Consider the following 19871-nt stretch of genomic DNA (forward strand, 5'->3'; position numbering starts at 1 on the left):
GGGACGGGAGCGGGTGGCCGCGGTAAGGCGCGGGGCGCGCGGCCGCGGCGGGGCCGGGGTGGCGCGCAGCGGAGGGCACTGCCGTGTTTCCCGGCCCTTTCTGGGAAGAGGCCGGCGGCTTCGCCCTCGAGAGGGGAGAGGAGGGTGCGGGGGGCTTGTCCCGCTGCGCGGGGGCGACCCGGGGCAGCTAAATCGGGTGGCGGCGCCGGCGGGGCGAGCCCGGGGCCCGGCGCGACGGGGCGCTGCCCCGTGAGGGAGCGGGCGGTTGCGCGCGCTGCGCGCCCCCCGCCGGGGCTAGAGCCGTTAGCGCCAACGGCCGCCCCGGCACCGGGCGGCGGCGGCAGAAGAGCGAGCCCGGCTTAACGGCTCTGTAGAGCCCAAATCCTGCAAACGCGTTCATCTCCTCCGAGTATCGGCTCGGCTTCGGATGTGAACACCCCACAAAGTTCTCAGTTTGGGGGGGGGGATTTTTAAACAGATACCAAAGTCCGGCCAAGTCAGTGGGCGTCACCTTCTTGGCAGGTTGCTGTATGTTTTAGCGGTACTGGACCGAGCCCCGACAGCGCGAAGGAAAATCAGCTGCAAGCTCAGCTGTTATCCCTTTAAATGCTGGTCACCAGGTCTAATCCACATCCCAACGGGGGTTTAAGTTTGCCGTGCCCGTTGYGAGGGCTTGACTCTGCACCAGGCCTCTCCCTGGTCGCTTGCTGCAGTGTGGGTCTGCCTGGGCACACGGCCGCCAAGGTGAGCAGGGTGGGTGGGCGGGCAGGCAGGGGGCCAGGGCACGTGGGCAGCTCTCCCAGCGGCTTTGTGTTGGGTAACTGGTTGCGTAAAGAGGAGGAAATTAGGAGGAAAGCATGGTTTGTGCAGCCTGTCTCCAGTCTGACACCTGCCCTGCTAAGTGTCTGTGCTGAAGTCCAGAACTTAGTGACCCTCTGAGTGGTACTGCTAAGGTCAGTCAGATAACTTTGGATTTATGGCAGTGTGAGTGAGGAATGGACTGCACTTCTACATCCCTTAGTGCTACCACATTAATTAAGGTCTGGCTCAAGGCAGCAGCAGTGCTGGTGGCTCCTTGGATGGCTGCTGCCTGCGGATGGGCAGTAGGTGGGTCACACAGCTGTTGCAGATGGGAAGCACAAGGTTTCCCAGAGCTCTGCCTGTTGCTCCCTATGCTGTATGTGATCTCTATGAAGAGAGGCTTAAGTTTTCATACTGTAAGTCTAGCATTCTTCTTATGAGCACTAAAATGGGTATTTTTAAGTAACTTCTGTCACAAGGACCAAACTTCAACACTGATCCTAGTATTCTCCAGTATGAGCAGAACTCCCACATAAGTTAATAGTGCTGCTGTGAGTTAAGACTGAGATGTTGAGGCTCTCCAGTAAATGCTCTTTCTGATAGATACTGTAACCAAGATTCATCACTGAACAGAAATATATAGGCATCTGTTAAAATGGATTCTCACCTTATGATGCAGTGAGTTACTCTCGCTTTCACAGCAGAATCAGACCTCAAACTGAATGAGGAATGCACATCTTCCCTACCCTTTTTCACAGAACTTAGTCTGGTCCATGCCACAATACATAAATAAGAAATACTTCAGCGGACCTGACAGCTGGTGATAATGTGCTTTTGGGTCTGAATTTCAAGCTCGTACATTTTTAAGCTCATATAATTCTACAGATATAAGTATCTGCTGTGAATGACAATATTAGAAACTCCAAAATTTGTGACATTATTGCACTTTTAATAACAGAGTATAATAGTAGAATAGAAAAGGGTGAGCCAGGGATCTCTCTGAGTTTTAATTTTGAAATCATTTTTTGTTGAAGACCTGCATCAGATGTTTATTGTTGCTTTATGGTAGCATTTTGTGGTTTGTGTAGTTTTAATAACAGGAAAGCTCTGTGCCCCTATTACTTGTGATCTCTCATTTACATGACTGGTGAAGAATACTTTAGGTCCCTTTATACTGCTGAAAGCTTGACTTTGCAGCCTGCGGAGATCAAACTAGGGTATAGTATTGAAGATGTGTTTGATGTACCACCACAGCAAGGTAGCCATGTCTGAGCAAAAAAACAGAGCAGATCAGTGTGTGTTTTAACTTCCTGGCTTTGGTAGGTTTAAGTAACAGTCTAGTGTAACTCTTATATGATATTTTTATGGTTGGTATTAGAAAATATTTATTGTTTAAAACATGAGTGGGAATTTGGCATAGAAATAGTCCTGGTGCTCAGCAGATGGAACTTATTTGCTCTGGTAAGTAGGCAAACTGTAAAATGCTACTATGCTCCGTAAGCAGATTTGAAAAACGCCCACCCTTTTGCTACTGCAGATAACATGAAGATTATCTTCTGTAGCAAGTCCCAGGCATAACGAGAGCTCTAGGCTCTTGGGCTGTACCTTCACTTTTCCTTCAAAATCTGTAGGCTGGGTTTTCACCTGGAGTTAATCAACACAGCTCTTTTATTTATTTATTTTTTCAGTGAAGGGAATCTGTTTTATATTAGTCCAGCCACACTGAAGATCATGAAGCCATACCAGTTTTGATCAGCTACATTTTCTTCCTATGTTGTTTTGATTGGTCATTTAAAAATAGCTTTCTCACTGACATCTGAGCCCAGTTCAGGCCAAGTTCTTGTTTCTTCAGCTTGTACTTGTTCTAAGTACAGATGTGAAATGCACCAGAAATATTTCTTATCTAAAAGACTGATGCTCAAAGAATGTATTAGAAACTACACAAATGTAAGGGAAGTCAGGGCAACATTTTACTTGTATTCTCAATTTTAAAGAGTTTCATTACAAAGAAATCTCTTCAGATTTCAGAACTGTATAAAATGTGACGTAACTATGTATGCCATAACCATTGTGGTAGTTTCAAAAGGCCACTCAAATGTTCCTTTGGTAGAAATGGTATCACTTTTAGTTCTCTTTTATCTTGCAGCACCTCCTGCAGCTTGATATGCTCTGGCTGCCCTTCTGTTATGCTACCTAAAAGCTGATTTTTTTTTTTTTTTATTTTTTAACCATCGAGCACATTCATAAATGGCTTAAGTGACTCATAACTCTGTGGCAATTACACCAGACAAAGAGCCAGCCCATTTCTATAATGCTGAGAGTGCAGAGTCTAGTGGAGAAAAAATCGTATAGAATATGAAAATCAGACTGTATGCAGAATGGCAGCGTGCACCTCGCACATCTCCGAGAGTTCCTGTCATTCAGAAGCAAACTAACACAGCAGCAGGAACCATCAGCCTGCAGCAGGCTGGTCTAGCCCTAAGCAAGGGGGGGGGGGTCAGCATTACCTGGCATGTGAGTGCCTGCTGGGTGCCACAGTGTCCCTGCCCCCGTTAGCTCTCTCTTAGACATTGCTGTCAGGCTCTATTTGTCATCCTTTAACACCTGCAGCCATGAAGACTTGACAATAAATAATGTTTCGTTTAAAGCATTGGCCTGATCCSCTACTCTTCTGTTATTCAAAACTCCCTGCTACTTGAAACAGGGTCATATCCTTGGATATATATTAACCACCGTGAAAATTCTTTGTCCACAAATAGCTTGTGTCCTTCAAAACAAGAGAACAAGTATGCTCATAAAGTGGAATACATTCTCTGATGTGGTCTAAAAGCAGACCGCTGAGTGTCCCCAAGAATTCTCTCTATTTGGCAGTTCAGAATGAGGAGTGCTGTTGCATTACTATCAGAATATTTGCATTGCTTTTAAGTGTCYTGATTGAAAAGCTCTATCAAATGCTTTTCAGTGCTAATTGTCACCCAGCAAGGCAGGGGGATAGGTGTGGGCTCTCAATCTAAGGTCATAATTTCCACTGAGATTACAATAGCACGGCAAGTAATTGTAAACACCGTAGCCTTCCACATTGCCAAACAATAAGGGAGATTCCAGCCAGAGGGGAAGTAGCGTTCTTTGGGCCCTGGGAAGGTAAACCTCTGTATGCAAAGGATAACAATAACTAACTTTGCAGAAAAGTGGTGGAGAACAGAGAGCAGGGATTCTATTACAAGGTTATGGTGGGTTATATAAATAAAATTGGGAAGGTGTTGACAGCAGTTTCTTAATTAGAACTGTGCTAAGATTCTTTGTTTGGAACAAAATTAGAATATCTTTATCACAAGAAAAACGGAATTTGGGATTCATCTATGATGCTGTCACTACTTACACTGCCTCACGCAGGTATAGCTAGCAGCACAGCCCTGACAACACATTTTGCCTGAGAAGCTGGTTGCATCAGTTATCACATACAAACTTCTGAGATGGGTGTAGCCAAAACAGCTTTAATCTGCCTTTGAGTTACAGTGTAGAGAGATGATTAGATACCTTTGCTGTCCAGAGGACACTGGGTTTCTGACTCTTCTGAGTGATGTAATCCAAACTTTACCAAAGAAGAAAATAAAAACTAATTCATTATTTTCATATGACCTACAGTTTCACATCTTCTGTTTTTCCTGTGACTCCAGCTCCTTTAAAAAGTGTCTCAGATTATCAGCACAATTTGGGGATGGGGCTTGTCCCAGTTCTTTTAGAAATCATCTTCCTTATTTGTTACTCTGTGATCTGGTATGTGGGGAAAAAGGTTGAGTGGGTATCCTGCATGAACAAATTCTCTCTCTCTCTGCTCTCTGCCGCAAGTAGTGAGAAACTACCACCCACAAGATGGGAGAGAAGGTATTTCCTAGCTCCTCAGCCCAATTTGTCGGCATGCTTTGCCTGGCTGACAGTGGATTTCCTGGGACTCTTATCTATAGCCAACTGAAATGAATGACAATATCTCCGCTGACATCACCAGACTTTGGATTAGACTCCTACTCGTCCAAGCCCTCAAGACTTTTCTCCCTCTGCCCTGGCACAGCTGACATACCCCTAGGACTACTGTCAGTCAGTAAGGATTATCAGTAGTACTCCTGGATTAACAGACTGCTAAGAGAAAGGCAAACCACAGGAGACCTGTCAAACTGAGCACATACCTTTATAGAGAGTCAGTCTGTATTCTCACTCTTCACAAATGCAGATCCCACTCTCTGCCTACTCCTTTCCAGTCCTGGAGGACTTTGGAAGCTAGAAACCATAAGAAGGATCAATGGAAAGGGAATTCCTCATTCTCAGAAGTTCAGTTTCTACAAGGGAAGCAGGTGCTGCTGGTTCACTCATGGCTTACCAGAAAGCAGCCCTGATGTAACAAGTCTTAGCAAGTGGTGATCCTGCTTGAAGGAGATTGATGTCTGTCTGGTTATATGAACAGCCTCCAGTTGACCAAACAATAGCCAGAGAGCAAGTTACAGAAAAAATATTCCCTTTGTTAGTAAAAGAGCTAGGAAAGGCTGCAATCCTGTTTTGGGAAGGTGAGAAACTGAGTAAGCCARGCAGACCTTGATACTACTGCTGACTCCTTTTTGCAGTCTCTGGAGCAAGAAGTGGAAAGCACAGGGGGAAATACGGGTGAAGCTAAAGGGGAGAGGTGGAAGAAGTGGGGTAGTAGTACAGAGCATATGGTGAGAACAGAGTGGAGAACGCTCTAGAGGAGGTGGGAAGAAAACAAATGCAGGAATTGTTGGCAATGTTGAGAAATGAGATTTGGAAAGAGCAAAAAGTTCCTTTATAACTAAAGCAAAAAGGAAACTTTTACTTGAGAAAGCCTCAAAGGTACCAAAAATCACTAAAAATTGAAGGAAACCCTCAGAGGCTGTGTGTGAGAGGGAAGCCAGAAATTCCAGGCTTTCATGTAACTAAGGTAAAAGGATGCTTAAAACCCTGTGAGGTAGTTGGCCAGACTTGTAGTCAACAGTGTGAAGGGAAGGTTTGACTTCTAGTATAGTCAATGACACAGAAATCTTGAAACTCAGAACGCTTCTGGATGGAATTTCAATAAACCACCCTAAAATTTTGCTTGAATAACACTTGACCAGTTCATCAGCTGGATTAAAGTTAGCTCCCAAATTAACCTGTTATGAAGGACCAGAAAACTGGCCAGCTGTACAGCATAAATATCAGATGGGGCAGTGTCTCTTTCTTTCTTTTAATAATTTTAACATGAATGCTTGCAAAGTACACTTTTGTACTTTTTCTCAATAAGAAGGTAATTCTGAACCCTTTCCCTCCCCTTACTTGGCCACATCCTGCTAACAGTCCTTTGAATCTTCCCTAATAGGAAAGCCATTTTGAGTCATTTAATGATTAGCCTGCATGTGAACTTTAAATTGAAAACAGCAGCTACAATTAGTGGAGCCCATAGTACCTCCTGCAGGCTGCAAGGACCAGTATTGGGAAGAGTGGTGGCTTGTCAATCCTGCTAAATAGAGATGGCCAGTTTCCAGCTCCCAGGAGGAGGAGATGATGGACGAGGGATAGGGAAGGAAACAATCTCATACAAACAAGGCTCCCTTAGGAACAGCCAGCACAAGCTGCCACTGTGCATAAAATGCTTGGATAAGATTTTCCTTCGTTTGAGAACAGGCCATTTCAGTGGCAGGTGAGATGCTTTCCTTACTTCATACTCTTCTCATTTGGAAGTGGATTTTCAGATAACACATGAGAGATAAGTGCAAGCCCCATTCAGAATCAGTGGTATCCATGTTCCTATATCACACGCGTTCTTYTGCAAAAGCTAATCTGCATGTCACCAGTGTTTTATGAAAGCTCTCCATTAGTGCCAAGCTTGGGTTCAGCAGGCTGTGCTYTGACAATATATCTGAAATATTTTTCTAACTGATTGTCCTCTGCAGAACTGCCTTGATACCCAGCATAAGTGCTAGGCAAAAAAATGGCAGTAAGAAGAACTCAGGACCATGTAAAAGCCAGGGTGGGTCAAGTCAGAGCCCAGGCCTCCTCCTTGTTCTGTTTCCCAGTTCTGACCACTAAATTACCCCCTCGTCCCTCTTCTAATGAAATAGCTGGTGAGCTAGGAATAATTGGGAGGAGGTAGAACAGTCTCAGTTTCACAGTTGTGCTTTTTTATACTGACTTACCCCTGGTTAACGGCACTGAAGTTAGCGGAGTTAAACCAGTGTGAGACCAGGTCACAGCCAGAATAAAAGCAGAGTAAGCTAACCCTTTGGCTGGTAAAATACTACAAGTAATAGGGCATGCTCAGCCTCATCAGGTGAAGGTACAGATGAAAATAGCAATGATAATGTAAATTGGTCAGATACCTGCAAAAGCTTATGATAAATTGCTGTTATCACATGAGCTGAAAACAGACAGAAAGCTTTTAAACCCTTTTGCAACAGTTTGTGATCTGTTTTGCTGCTCACTTGCTAGCAGGGGGCTCACCTATACTATACACAGGGGGTGATAAGACAAAGGAAGAGGTCTTAGGCTTTCAGGATCTTCACCCTTAAAAACCTGTAATGATGAGTAGAGGCTGGCATGTAACAAGATCCTGGTACATTTTAGGTCGGTAGAACTGCAGAGTTGAAGCTGTCCCAGCCTGAGTTCACTCACATGTCTTGGGCAAGTAAGCCAGCAGCAGGCAGCAAAGCGCTGTGATGATGCGAGAGCAAGAGATGGCTGGTAGCTGGGGTCACCCGGGGATGAAAGCAAATGAAAGGACCTGCTGCTGCTCTTCCTGCAGAACACAGATATTAGATAAGAGCAGAATGACTTCCAGCAGCTGCTGACTATGGCTGCTATCATAAGAGCAATCATATCTGGTACTTAAGGCTAAAAACCAGTTGCTACAGGGATCCCTCATGTATGAGCACTGTAAACTAGCAAAGGCATTACTGTTCATACAGTCCAAGAAGCGCAGGTGCAGCCTTACAAGCCTAGGCAGCTAGATCTGAGTCCTGTGGAAGTTTTCAGTGTTTTATGTCTTCCTTCTGAAGAAACAGGTAGTGCTTGCTGTGAGAGGTAGGATATTGGACTGGTGAAACCAGTCCTTTCATGCAGTTTGCCAAACTTACTGATTCTAGAAAAGTCTAAGGAGTAGACCTTGAAATTATTTCAGACTTGAGACACTGTACAGACTATCCGGGTGTTTGGAGCATTTTCCTTTAATGGTGTGGCATATTTACATAATACGAACATTTCTGAAAGAAAATAAGGCTGCATTACTGGAAGGTGAAATGGCAAAGGCACGGAAGCAACAGAAGCAACCTTCTCAGCCAGTGCAGATGGCAATGGTTTTCTTGGCGCTAGGGAGTCCAGGAGCTCCTAGTTCTCAGCTTTAGTGAGAATACTGGGTAGTTATGAACTTCTGGTAATTTGCAGTGACTAAAGACTCTAGGCCCCAAGATGACATAAATCAAAAGCAATATTTTTCTCCCTCTTATATCTGTCTTCGTGGTTGTGTTTCTAAGTAGTAAGAATTTGCTCAGACCATGTGGAATCAGGCTYTTTAATCCATTGCCTGTATGTTAACTTTTGAAGCCATGTCCTGATTGGGCTGCTGCTAGGAATAGCCTTTCGGTAATCCCAGCTGCAGCCATAATTTGTGCCACCCCTTCTCCCTGGTGTCTAATGGGTGGGAGGAACAAGGCACGTTAGTGTGCTGTGTGAAGAAACAGGTGCTGTTTTGCTCCTGTTCAGGTCCCTAGTGCCAGTTTTGGACTCCATTGTCTTTAAATTCAAATGCAATAGTTAATAACTCTGTTCCATGCCTTGTCCTCTTAAAATGACTACATGAAGGGATTGGATGGGAGGGAAGTTAATTCAGTGCTTTGCTGAGCTGATTGGTGCAGTTTGTTTTGCCTTCTAAGTGCTGCATAAATTGCCAGCAGCAGAAACATCTCTCTTAGAAATAACAACAACGTAAACCTTGGTGTGCTGCCACTTCCCAGCCAGCCCAGCCCTTGGCACTGGTGGTAGTGCCTAAAGTGTGCTCTTCCAGCATAACCAACAGTTGGGCTCTGTTTGCAGAAGATGGTGTAGCCTCTCCCTCTGCATGCAACTCCTTTGCTAAATAATTTTAAAAGCTCTGCCTGACCTTGTCGTTAATGCAACTGTTGCTCCTCCCAGTGCAGGCTAAGTACAGATGAGCTCTACCATTTCTGTTATGGTAGCAGCAATCCAGACCAGGTCGTCTATCCTGACCTCCCTGCCGAGGATCCACTGCCGGCTGGAACATGGTTCCCAGGAATACCTGTAAACACTTGATTTCRTACGTTGAATTTTTGCAGGGTGCTGTGAGGTCATGCCCTAGCCTCAGCTCTTCCCTGGGGTAGAGTGTGCTTCCCTGGCCTAACCTAGAGAGAGCAGGTATCCTTTTGGCTTGCCTTCAAATGTGGGGACTGTGACTGTCATTTTAATTATGTGATGACTGGAGGTTCAAGGGAAATGGTGCCCCTGTGCGCTTCGCCTCTTCCTCTGCACAAACTGGCTGCTACAGGTGAGATTTCTCAAGGTGCTCAGCTGGTTCCAAGTGGCTAATCCAGTAGCACTTTTAGGTGAACAACAGATTCAAGGGGTGTGGGGGAGAATATTGTTGTCTGAACTGTGCTGATCATGGCAATGTTGTTCTTTTTCTCTCTGCCCCATCCCCAATCCTGCTCCCAATGAAGAACGCAGGGCACTATGTCACTGGCATCCTGGTTCAGGTGGAATGAGCCCTCAAACCGGATTTCCCAGAGGAACCCCACAGAGATGGTGGTTGAGACGCTAATGATGGAGCTGAGTTGGCAAATCAAGCAGGCAGAGAAGCAGCAGCAAGAGCGGGAGAATGAGTATCGCAAGATCAAGACTGGGGTGGACTACGGCTGGCTGGTCAGCTATCCAAAGCAGAGCTATGATATCAGCCCAGGAGAACGGCTGCAGCTAGAAGATATGTGTACCAAAATACATCCTTCCTACTGTGGGCCGGTCATATTAAGGTACAGTAAAAGATCTGATGATACACACTCTTCCTTTCCCCCTCTCCCCCTTGCGGTATGCAAGGAGGGACAGCGAGTTTCTTAGAACACAGAACCAAGACTTGGCATCCTGTATCATAAATCACATTGTGACAATACCTTTCTGCAAGAAGAGAGATCTAATGTTTTAAGTCAGTTTAATATGGTATCCTTTTCTTCAAAAAGCTACTAAATGCCACTTCCCCCAGAGAGTGGCTCGAGTGCTTTATGTTTCTGACCAGCCTGAGAAAGTTTTTTTTGCCTGATGAACAGTTACAGATTAAGTATCATGAAGGCTGTTGCTTCAGTCTTAGAATCTTAGAATAATTCAGGTTGAAAGGGACATCTGGAGGTATCTGGTTCAACATCCCACTCAAAGTAGGGCCAACTTCGAAGTTAGATCAGGTTGTTCAGGGCCTCGTCCTGTCCAGTGTAGCATATCTCCAAAGTGGAGATTCCACAGCCTCTGGACAACCCGTTTTAGTGTTTGTCTACTCTGACTAGGGTCTTCTATCCTTTAAGCTGTGCAGCAGGTCTACACAGGCATGTGTCCCCACAGTGTCCAGTGGAACCAAAAGATGCTATTGCTCTTTTCAGCCTGTGAGCCTTGTTTTCCCAGGGAAAGGAGGGAGTGCATGTTTGGGGCCTCTCTTGGCATGCAGTAGGATGCAGGTGGGGCATGCAGTTGGGCTGAACAGCAAGGAGATGCTTCTGTCTTTTGCAGTATAGATGTTGACACAGTTTCATGGACTTGCTGTTGAGCCTGCCAAGTGCTAGATATGGGATTGCTGCTTGCTGGCTGAGTAACCTTTCATGACAGTGACCAGAAATAGATCTAAGCCTGCAGTAGGCATGCAAACTGGAAGGGAGAGAGGTGTCTGTACGTACTTACTTACTTACTTACTTATTTATTTAAAACCAAGACTGTTTGTCTTCTTGCTTAGCCCAGTGCAGGTGAGGAGTAATGACTCTAAAGTCACCCTAGCCAAAGTGAAGTAGTGAAATGGGCCTTTATTATCCACTGCCCCTTTTCAGCATGTCCTGTGGTTGGAACTATTAAGAAGATAATTCTGGCAGGCCACATATGCAGGGGTGCTCAGCACCCTGCAGTCCCTCACTGCAATCTGCTGGCACCTGGCTTCCCTTGAACAAACAGATCTACAGCTTCTGAACCGCAACTCTTAAGAGCACTGGGAACAGTTGTTCCTCTGTCTTACAGTGGGGTCTGGCAGAGATGCCAAAGCTCCCTCTCCAACCCCCGTCTTGTCCAGGGCTGAACCTCGGAAGCAAGTAGACACCAGGATTTGGCTCTTACAAAGGTTGCCATGGTGGCAGAATCAGAGATTTGGGATCATTCAGTGGCCAAGTTCTCTCCTGTGAAAGTTTGCTGGGAATAGCACTTGCCTTATATTTGCTTATATAACTCCAAGTCATGCTGTAAACAAGCCACTATAAACCCTTTGGGGTTCAGGGTTATTTTCACCTTCCTCAGGGGCGCTGAGCGATGCCTGTCTGGCAGGCAGGTATTTCCATGAGAGCAGGCATTTGTCATTGGAGATGGGAGGCCTCAAAGTTCATCTTCTGCTTCAGAAAAGAATTTTTTTGCTTTGCTGAGCCAGATCACGCACAAGAGTGCTTGTGTTTTTCCACAACTTATAGCTGCTCAGTGTTGTTCAGGATTCAGCCTACTGTTAACAGTACATAAACCTGCTCAGCAGTATTGGTGGGCTGCATGTGGCATAACTATGGCAAAGGACAAAAACATCCTTTAAAAAAGACTCTTGCAAATTGCCATTATAAGCTATTATAAATTGCATTACAGTATCATTCAAGAAGTGACATGTTTCTTGTTGTTCCATATCATGGAGTTTCAGTGGTTAGCAGAGCCACGTTAAAAAAACTTAGGCTTGCATTGCCTTTATGATTTCAATTCAGTGGTTGAGAAAGGAACGTGATAGCCATAAGAATGACAGAACTGGATTGGGTCAAAGGTCTGTTTGATCTAATGTGCAGTCTAGTATCTGAGATAGTGGACAGTAGCATCTGTGTAGGGAAAAGAATGAAGCATGCAAATATTACAGGATGGATGATTACAATATCTTCTGTATAGCCTCCAACCTACTGTGACTTGTGACTTAGAGACTTTCTCAGCCACAGGTGGTACCTCTGTATATAATTGCCCTATGTGGTTTTTTCTTTCATTAGTTTTTTTTCAGTTTTTTTTTTTTTGAGCACGTGTAAACTTTTAGCATTTTGGCATCTTGTGGCAGAGTTCCACATCTGAACTACAGTTTTGCTATAGCAAACTGTATTTTGTTTTGTTTGTTTTAAACATGTACAAGTTTTATTCAATAACCACTTTTTCTTCTATTGGAAGACACAGTGAACAGTTGAACCCTCCTCTCCTTCTCTACCTTCTAACTGAGAGGTCTGTGGTTCAGAAATCCTCAATTGCTGACCTGGAAACAATGAAAAAGAATGGGACCAGTCATGCTTGGAACTGAACATGTACTGAATAAGGAAGGAGCATGCAATCTAACTGAAAGACAGTCAAAGTTGGTATTAATTCCCATCTCAAAGTGAGATAATGTAGACATTTTAATAACTTGCCCAAAATTGTACAAGATCAGTATGATAGTTAGGAATTCAGTTAAAATCTTCGGACTTCCAATTAAGTATTTAATCACAAGATCACTGCACTTCTGATGTTCCCTCTTGAATACCCTGTGACCTTCTAATATCTAGCAACTTTTAGTAAAATCTTCTGCCAAAAAAAAAAATTTACAATCTTGCATTTGGAAATTCCAATGCAGAGCATGTGCTTCGGAGAAGGCCTTGGTTCTGTCTCTGACATATCAGGCTTGATCCTTTCCCTTCACTCTCCGCCATTTGAAGAGCTGATGTCCTTTTTGATCTACTCAGCAAACATATAATACTTAAATGACACAAGTAGTGTGTGTTTTAGAAGACAGCGGAGTTTGTTCTGTTCGTGTCATGCCGAGTCTCCTTTTTTGTGAGATTCTCAGCGACAAGTCAAAGCCAGAACAAAACATTTTTGTATGAGTTGTCAAAGATGTCACTTTCATCTCCAAAAAACTAAATGATTATCAATCAAAGTTGTCCTTTTGTGTGGCTACAGTCACATCTACTGATAGGCAGCGTTTCTACATGTTTCTTTCTTTGGATGTGGAGGAGGATGGATAGGAGTCCTTTTTAAAGGCGAGGTTTTTTTCAGATCCAGGTTGCCTGTTTTGTAAAAGTTGTATTTTGGATCCATTGAAACTTTTCTTAGTCTCTTGAAATTCCAGAAGGATTCAAATACGCTTCAAATACCATCACTTCCTCCATCAAATATCTGGAGAGTCTGATTCACTTCATGCATACAAAGCAATTATGTTCAGGTGCAGTTCAGCTGTAGTCAAAGGTTACTGAGTTGGAGACTTGCTGATTATATTTAAAATTAAATCCTTGAGCCATTTGAAGGAAATGACAATGAATGATTTTGGTGAGACCCTTAGTACCTAAGTGCCATGGTTAAACTGAATGAGTAGACTACCAGCTTGCAAATACAGAATGCTAGATTTTGCTATCTTGACTCTGAGATCTAGCTCTGTTCAGCTTTTGTTGTGGGCTGTTTGGTTTCTTTCAGTTTCAGCAAAAGTAAAACTGTTGGCTTCTGTCCTTCTCTGCCCAGAGAGAAACAAATAAAAAAGCCTAATATGGAAAAGCAAACCCACATATTGGTGATCTGCGATGTCATTAATACCACAGGCTAAGAACTGTAATTTTGTAAAGGATTATGTATAGAGGAAGTGGGCTTCATAATGTGCCTGAATGTAAAACAAATGACTAAAATCAGAAATGGATTTGTTTACCATTTTGAGCTTGAGCTGATGCATCTTGAGTGTTGTGGTTAGTGTGAATACCACAGTCCTTTGAGAGTCAAGTAGCCTTCTCTAGCAAAGCTGTTCATAGCTGTACAATATAATCAGAAATCTTGCTCAAAATATAGATTCAGGAGTCAGCAGCTAGTTACTAGCACTAAGCATCCCACGTTTTCTTTGAATGACTAAACTTAGAGCTCCCGGTTCAGGCAGGCATTCAAGAATGCGCTTTACTATAAGCATATAGTTTAAGTCCACTGACTTCTATTGGATTTAACAGGTCTTTAAAGTTCAGGCCTTACTGAGGAAACCTACTGAACTGGGGGCCTAGAGAACAAGGTAGGCAGGTGACAGTGCTTAAAAATGTGCTTATATGTGCCAAGCACAGCCAGAGTCTTAAAATCTAATGGCTTTATGGGAAATTGAAGAGTCACAATTTAAAGAACAAACTTGTTTGAACTGTGATTAAAGCACAGCCTGGATGAGGGAACACACTCATCCCTATGTGTGCATGTATATACCCACCAGGCTGCTGTGCTGGCTCAAGGTTTGTTGACAGTCACGTCTGAGACATTTACATTAAACTTCTATAGTACATTACAGGTTAGTTACTGGTAGTATTCTATCCTGTTTCACAAATAAAACAGGTATACTTTTCTGATGAGTAGGGAAACCCTACTAGATTTTTAGATAAGCTTGTGCAGTTGCCTGATTTGAAACTGTTATTTCATGCATTAACCTATGCTAGAAGATAAGTGAGACTTGTGCAATTTTCTATGCTTGATTCCATGGAGCAGCGCTGTGGTGTTTGTTTCCTAGTATGGCATGCAGGATACAAACCCATATTCTTTGATTCTAGTGGTTTTACTGTTTTTATATGTTGTGTGTTTTGTGCAGAGAGAAGACCACTGGGTCAGCCAGTGCATCAACTGGCTTTCACTGATAGCTGAGGAGAATAGCTTCAGTTATGCGTAGGTGGCTGCAGCAAACACTTTCTATCTTCTGACACATGGCCTGGGATAGCTAGCCCCTGATAGCGTCAGCCCCTGATAACCTGTCCCCTCTTTCTACTGAGAAACATATGTTGCATCCACACCTTTCAAACTACATATGTGGCTGGTCCCCTACATAAACCTGCTTGTACTGGAGTTGAGTGGGCATTAAAAGGGGAAGAGTTAGTTCATGCTGTTGGGGGGAGGGGAAAAGGTGCCCTTTCCCTTCTCCATCTGAAAGACAGTAGCTTTCTTTGGGCAACTGGCAGACAGTCTTTTGGATTGCTTTCAGTTTGGTTTTCAGACCTGCTCAAATCCATATGAAGTAGTTCTTATGTTGGTCCTGAAAAGTCAGAGGTAAATTTGCTCATCTGCAATAGCAGCGTTCACCACGTGATTCTTGCTGCTGTAGCTAAGTAGAGTGCAGACAGATGGTTGTGAAGGTGGAAAATGTCCTGATTTTAGAAAACTCTTTATTTCAGATATATTGGTTAGGAGTGTTATTAGCAACACAGAGCATTAGCTTTAGAGGCCTGTGCTTAAGGGGAACACTACACCCATTTTCCCTCTTGTTCCCAGAGTTAGTCACAGGTCCAGCAATAGCCCGACACACAGCCATCTGATCTGGAGACACCAACCAGCAGTATGATACACAGCCTCTAAAACTGGAGGCAGTGATGAGGTCTTTTGGGTGCACAGTTGCCTATACAAAAGAAGAGGATGTACTCTTAGATATATATAATATGAAAGCATCTCTCTTTAAAACACACATGGAGATAAAGTAGTGGAATGAGTCATCAAATTCACCTCTGCAAAAAAAGTTGCTTTCAAGACACTTTCCCCAGTATAATAATAATGTGGAAAAGACCTGGGTTTTGATGGACTCATCTGTCTAAGCTTCTGATTAGGACAAAGGGAAAAGTAGATCTATTGTGAGGACTGGATTCTTGGCTCTTCAATAATGCTACTGAAATGCCTCCTCAGAAGGCAGAAAGGATGTCTGCGACATACCGCAAATCTGTTACCACTGTATGTGCTAACCCTCAGCAAGACCTATTCTCCTGCTCGTCCAGGCTCTGCACAATTCAGGTTAGCATCAATGTGTAAGTACCTATTTGCCAGTCTGAATTACAACGCCACTGTTTCCTCACATTCTCTGGTTTTCTTGTGATTTTTAGAGACTTTGAGCATATCTTCATGGCCTCTCCATGTTGTTGCTGTTGTTTTCCCCTTCAATCCAGGGAGGCCCATTTTGCAAGGGAGTACAAGTTCCAAGCTTAATACTGTGACTTGGCAGTGATCCCTAATTTGATGTTTTTAATCAAAGCTGTGCCTTGACTGTGCTTTCAGATTCCGGCAACTCATTACTGAATATGAACCAGAAGTGCAGGAAATATCACGGCTCTTCCGCTCCGTCCTGCAGGAAGCTGCTGAGAAGATCAAAGAGGAGGAAGAGGCCAAGAAGCTTGCCAGGCAATGGAACACAAAGAACAAAACCAGCCTCTCCTTAACAACGTTTAAATCCCGGTCCAGGATTTCCCCATTCATCAGTGACATCAAGACCATCTCTGAGGATGTGGAACGGGGCACCCYGCCTACCAGGAGGGTTTGGAGCATGCCCGAATTTCGGAATGCCAAGGATTACTGACTCTATACAGAACAAGGTTTTTAGACAGTGGTCTTTTAAACTCCCAGTTAACCCTTTTTTATCTCTGCCATTTTTTCTCTGTTCCAGCTCTCTCTTCCTGTCTGCCTCTCTTGGAAGCTGTGTCCATAGTAACTGCTGCTGATGTATGCAGTCTGTGACACAATTTATTACCAAACATGCTAGCCTTTCCTTTAATTTAGTAGGATTCAGTAACCTTAAGGGCAAGGGTCACTATCTCATTTTTATTACTGCTTTCTTGTGGGAGATGAATTAGTTTTATGATGTCTCTCTTCTCCCTCTTCCACCCTCCTTCCCCCAGACTGGATGTAGTTATCTATAAAAGCTTTTGGCCCAAACTAGTGAGAGCTGCTGACTACAGCAGTCTTGCTGAAAGCGAGGAGGCTGCTTGCATGAGTAAGGCTTGCAGGATCAGGCCTGTGAGTTAGAACTGAACTTTCCTAACTAATAACCTTCCTTAGTGCTACAGGAGACTTTTCACATGTAAATGCAGCACTGCTTTTGATCAGATTTTTTGCTGACAATTATTTAGCAATCAAATCTGAGCAGAAACAGACTCAAGCTTTTTGAGATGGAGAACCAACATTGCTCCACAGCAACCAGTTTGTGCATGCTCGGGTTTCTTGAGTATTTTCTTTTTTGTGCAGGCAAACACCCCCGAACCTGGCACGTGCAGAGCAGATAGAAATCTAACAACTTGCTGTGTAGATATACCAGCACATATATCAGTGCTGTGTCAAGCACACTGCTCGGTCCTCGGTGTTCTGTGTTGTTAGGTGCTCCACCCCATGTCCCAGTAATAACTCAGTGGACCGAAATTAATATTTATCACCAAGCTTGAAAGAGTCGTGAGTACAGTATCACTGTACAGAGGAGAAGGGTGAAGGAAATCAGCATTCACCTGCAAGGCTCTTTGTACAGGCCAAAGAACTGAGGTCACTTTAACAAGCTGCTGCTCTGAGCAGCTGAAGGGCTCCAGTGGATGAAGGTCTGTTCCCTAATCCTTCCCCCATGAGTGCTCAGAAGGAAGCTTTTCTGTGTATCAGAGGCTGCTGGCCAGTGAGCTGATACCATTACAGGAGATGCAATCTTTAATGCAGACTGAGTAGCCTGTAGGCCAGCACAGTTCTAAAATGATGCTTCAAGGAAACAGGAAAATGCCACTAAGCAGAATCTAATTCAGCATCCTCAGGGAGAACTCTCATCAGAAAAGGAAAAGGAATGGCACTGAAAATTGTGGTTCCTGTAGAGAACCTAAGAGCAAGTATGCTTTGTGGTGACCAGCAGGAGGTGGGGAAGGAAGATCTCCCTGTATGACTGGCTTTTGGAGAGTCATCCCGGTGGGATATAGCCTTCTGGAGGACCCCCTAGCTTTGTTGTTCTTTTGCCTGTTTCTGACCCCTTTCCCTGGGGATCTTYGCAGCAGCATGTGGGTACTACAGCCAGGATAAAACTCTTTGAGGCTGTGCCAACTCTGGGATGAATTCCAGCACTTGAAATCTATCCTAGACTATAAATTCTTCCAGTGGTAGGGGAGGACAGCATAAAACAAAAATCAAGATCAAATCCTTAACAGCTCTCTAAGACTATGGGATTCTGGCTCTTCCTCTTTCTCTTCTGGGCAAGCCAAGCCTGAACCTGTGGCCTTACCACTGGCACCAGGCTGGAGCTTCTAGTCCCTTGATAAATACTGCTGCCAGCAGCCCTCCTATGGACATCAAGCAGAGGCAAGTTTTCATCAAAAACTCAGGGCTTTCAAATATAGCATCCAGTTTGGGCTGGGCTACTTCAACTCCAGGTCAATGAGAGTTTAAAGCCTTCTGACAGTCAGCTTGGTGTTTTTCAGCCGTGTGTCCTTGTGCAGTAATATGTGACTGTGTACATGAAATAAAAACAAAAGCCTGTCATATTTAGCATAGTCTTAGCTATCTAGAAGCTGTGTGATCTTTAAGCAAGGGATCACCACAATTTGCAAAAAAATCTTGTTTTTTAAAAAAATGGTAAGCATCTTTTTATTTATTTGCAAGACACTGTATGGTACTGAAGGCTGAGATGGGGTCATGAATTTCACCCTATGGCTCTCTAGTTATTTTATTTGCATTTGTGTTCTATTTCAACACCTTCAGTAYTGACTGTATTGATGCAATATTTGATGGACTGCTGGGAGAGGAGGGTCATTCTGATACAGTGATATAAAGCTCTGTTACTGTACAGCATCTGTAATGTGCTCACTCTTTCCTGAGGAGAATTGGGAGCGGTTAACTTCCCTACACCAGTGCACAAGGCCAAGGGAATCACCTGAAGGGTGACACTATCAGAGCACCCTACAACCATAGTGTGCACTTCATTAATAACTTTCACCTGATAGACACTGTTCTTGTTTTATAGTCAGCAAGAGGAGACAAATCTGACCTTTGGTCAAAGCCACATACAGAAGCCAGGCTGGGGCAGTACCTGCTATAGCATTCATGCCTTGACTTACCTATTATTTCTATTTCCTCAATAAAACTCAATCCAAACTTTCAAGCAGTATCACACTCACTGTATCTTTTCTGCAAGTTACACTTGGCTCACAGCAGCATGTGATCATAAGGGATACTCAGGTACCAAAGTATAGGGAATATATGCTTATTACATGCTATCTGGTGCTTCTTTTACACCTGTCAGAGTACTATGTGTGTCTGTAGCCGGCTCCTTGGAGGCTGATAGTGACCCTCTCTGCACTGTGTGCACACCAGCAGGTACTGAAGCACAGTAGGGGAGGTGGCTGGGGTGCATGACTACTGCATTTTGCTTGGGGCACTCACTTTGCTTAGGAATTCAATAGCCAAAACTATAACTGTTTCTTTGGCCAAAGCATGCAGTGACAGGTAWCTACCCATGCTTCTCTTGGCCTAATGCCACATAGTGTGTGGCTATAGTAACATTCAAATTTAGCTCAGGAGCGTGCAACTCCTGATTGTCCCCACTTACTGAGCTGTGGTTCATGGTACCAAGCAGGCTCAGAGCATGCATACTGGATTCCTTTTGGATGAGGCTAACCCAGAAGACTCATTGAAGCTGGCATACAGGCAAACAGACCATGATGCTGGACTAACAGTGGTCTGAAACATGTGCAGTTTGAACATCAGATCATCAACAACAACTGTTCCTCTACAGCTCTGCTTCTCTTAGGCAAACATTCCTACACAGCCTGGATGTGACTCTCCATTCTACTGGGCTTAGCCCCTCCTGAGAGCTAGTCCAGTGTCCTAATTCTTAAAGAAGAATAARACATCAAATAGAAGCACAACTCCATTAACGAATGAACTGAACAAGACTTGTTCCAAATCCTCAACTATTCTTTCATAACTGAGCAAGGATTTTGGTGTCAACCCAGCATGCTGGCTGTTGCCCCATCGATGCTAGTGTTACAACACTGTCCAAAGGACATTCTGTTACGCCAGGGAAGAAGCAGCCCTTGACTTACTATCCATTCAAACAAGTA

The 19871-nt window shown here is 44.0% G+C and overlaps 1 protein-coding gene across 2 annotated transcripts; it reads left to right on the forward strand.

The window, feature by feature from the left end:
* Positions 1-6: 6 nt before the first annotated feature.
* On the forward strand, positions 7-18910 carry RD3 (retinal degeneration 3, GUCY2D regulator). Of its 2 annotated transcripts, none has more exons than XM_026072293.1 (3): positions 7-22; positions 9516-9824; positions 16069-18910. In XM_026072293.1, exons 2-3 carry the CDS (start codon positions 9529-9531, stop codon positions 16364-16366), a joined length of 594 nt encoding a protein of 197 aa, XP_025928078.1. In that variant the 5' UTR covers positions 7-22; positions 9516-9528; the 3' UTR covers positions 16367-18910. The 2 variants fall into 2 exon arrangements, with proteins under 2 accessions (XP_025928078.1, XP_025928079.1); XM_026072294.1 differs by lacking the exon at positions 7-22 and adding an exon at positions 602-744.
* Positions 18911-19871: the final 961 nt, after the last annotated feature.

Source organism: Apteryx rowi, unplaced genomic scaffold (assembly GCF_003343035.1).
Source record: "Apteryx rowi isolate R43461 unplaced genomic scaffold, aptRow1 scaffold_34, whole genome shotgun sequence".
NCBI lineage: Eukaryota > Metazoa > Chordata > Aves > Apterygiformes > Apterygidae > Apteryx > Apteryx rowi.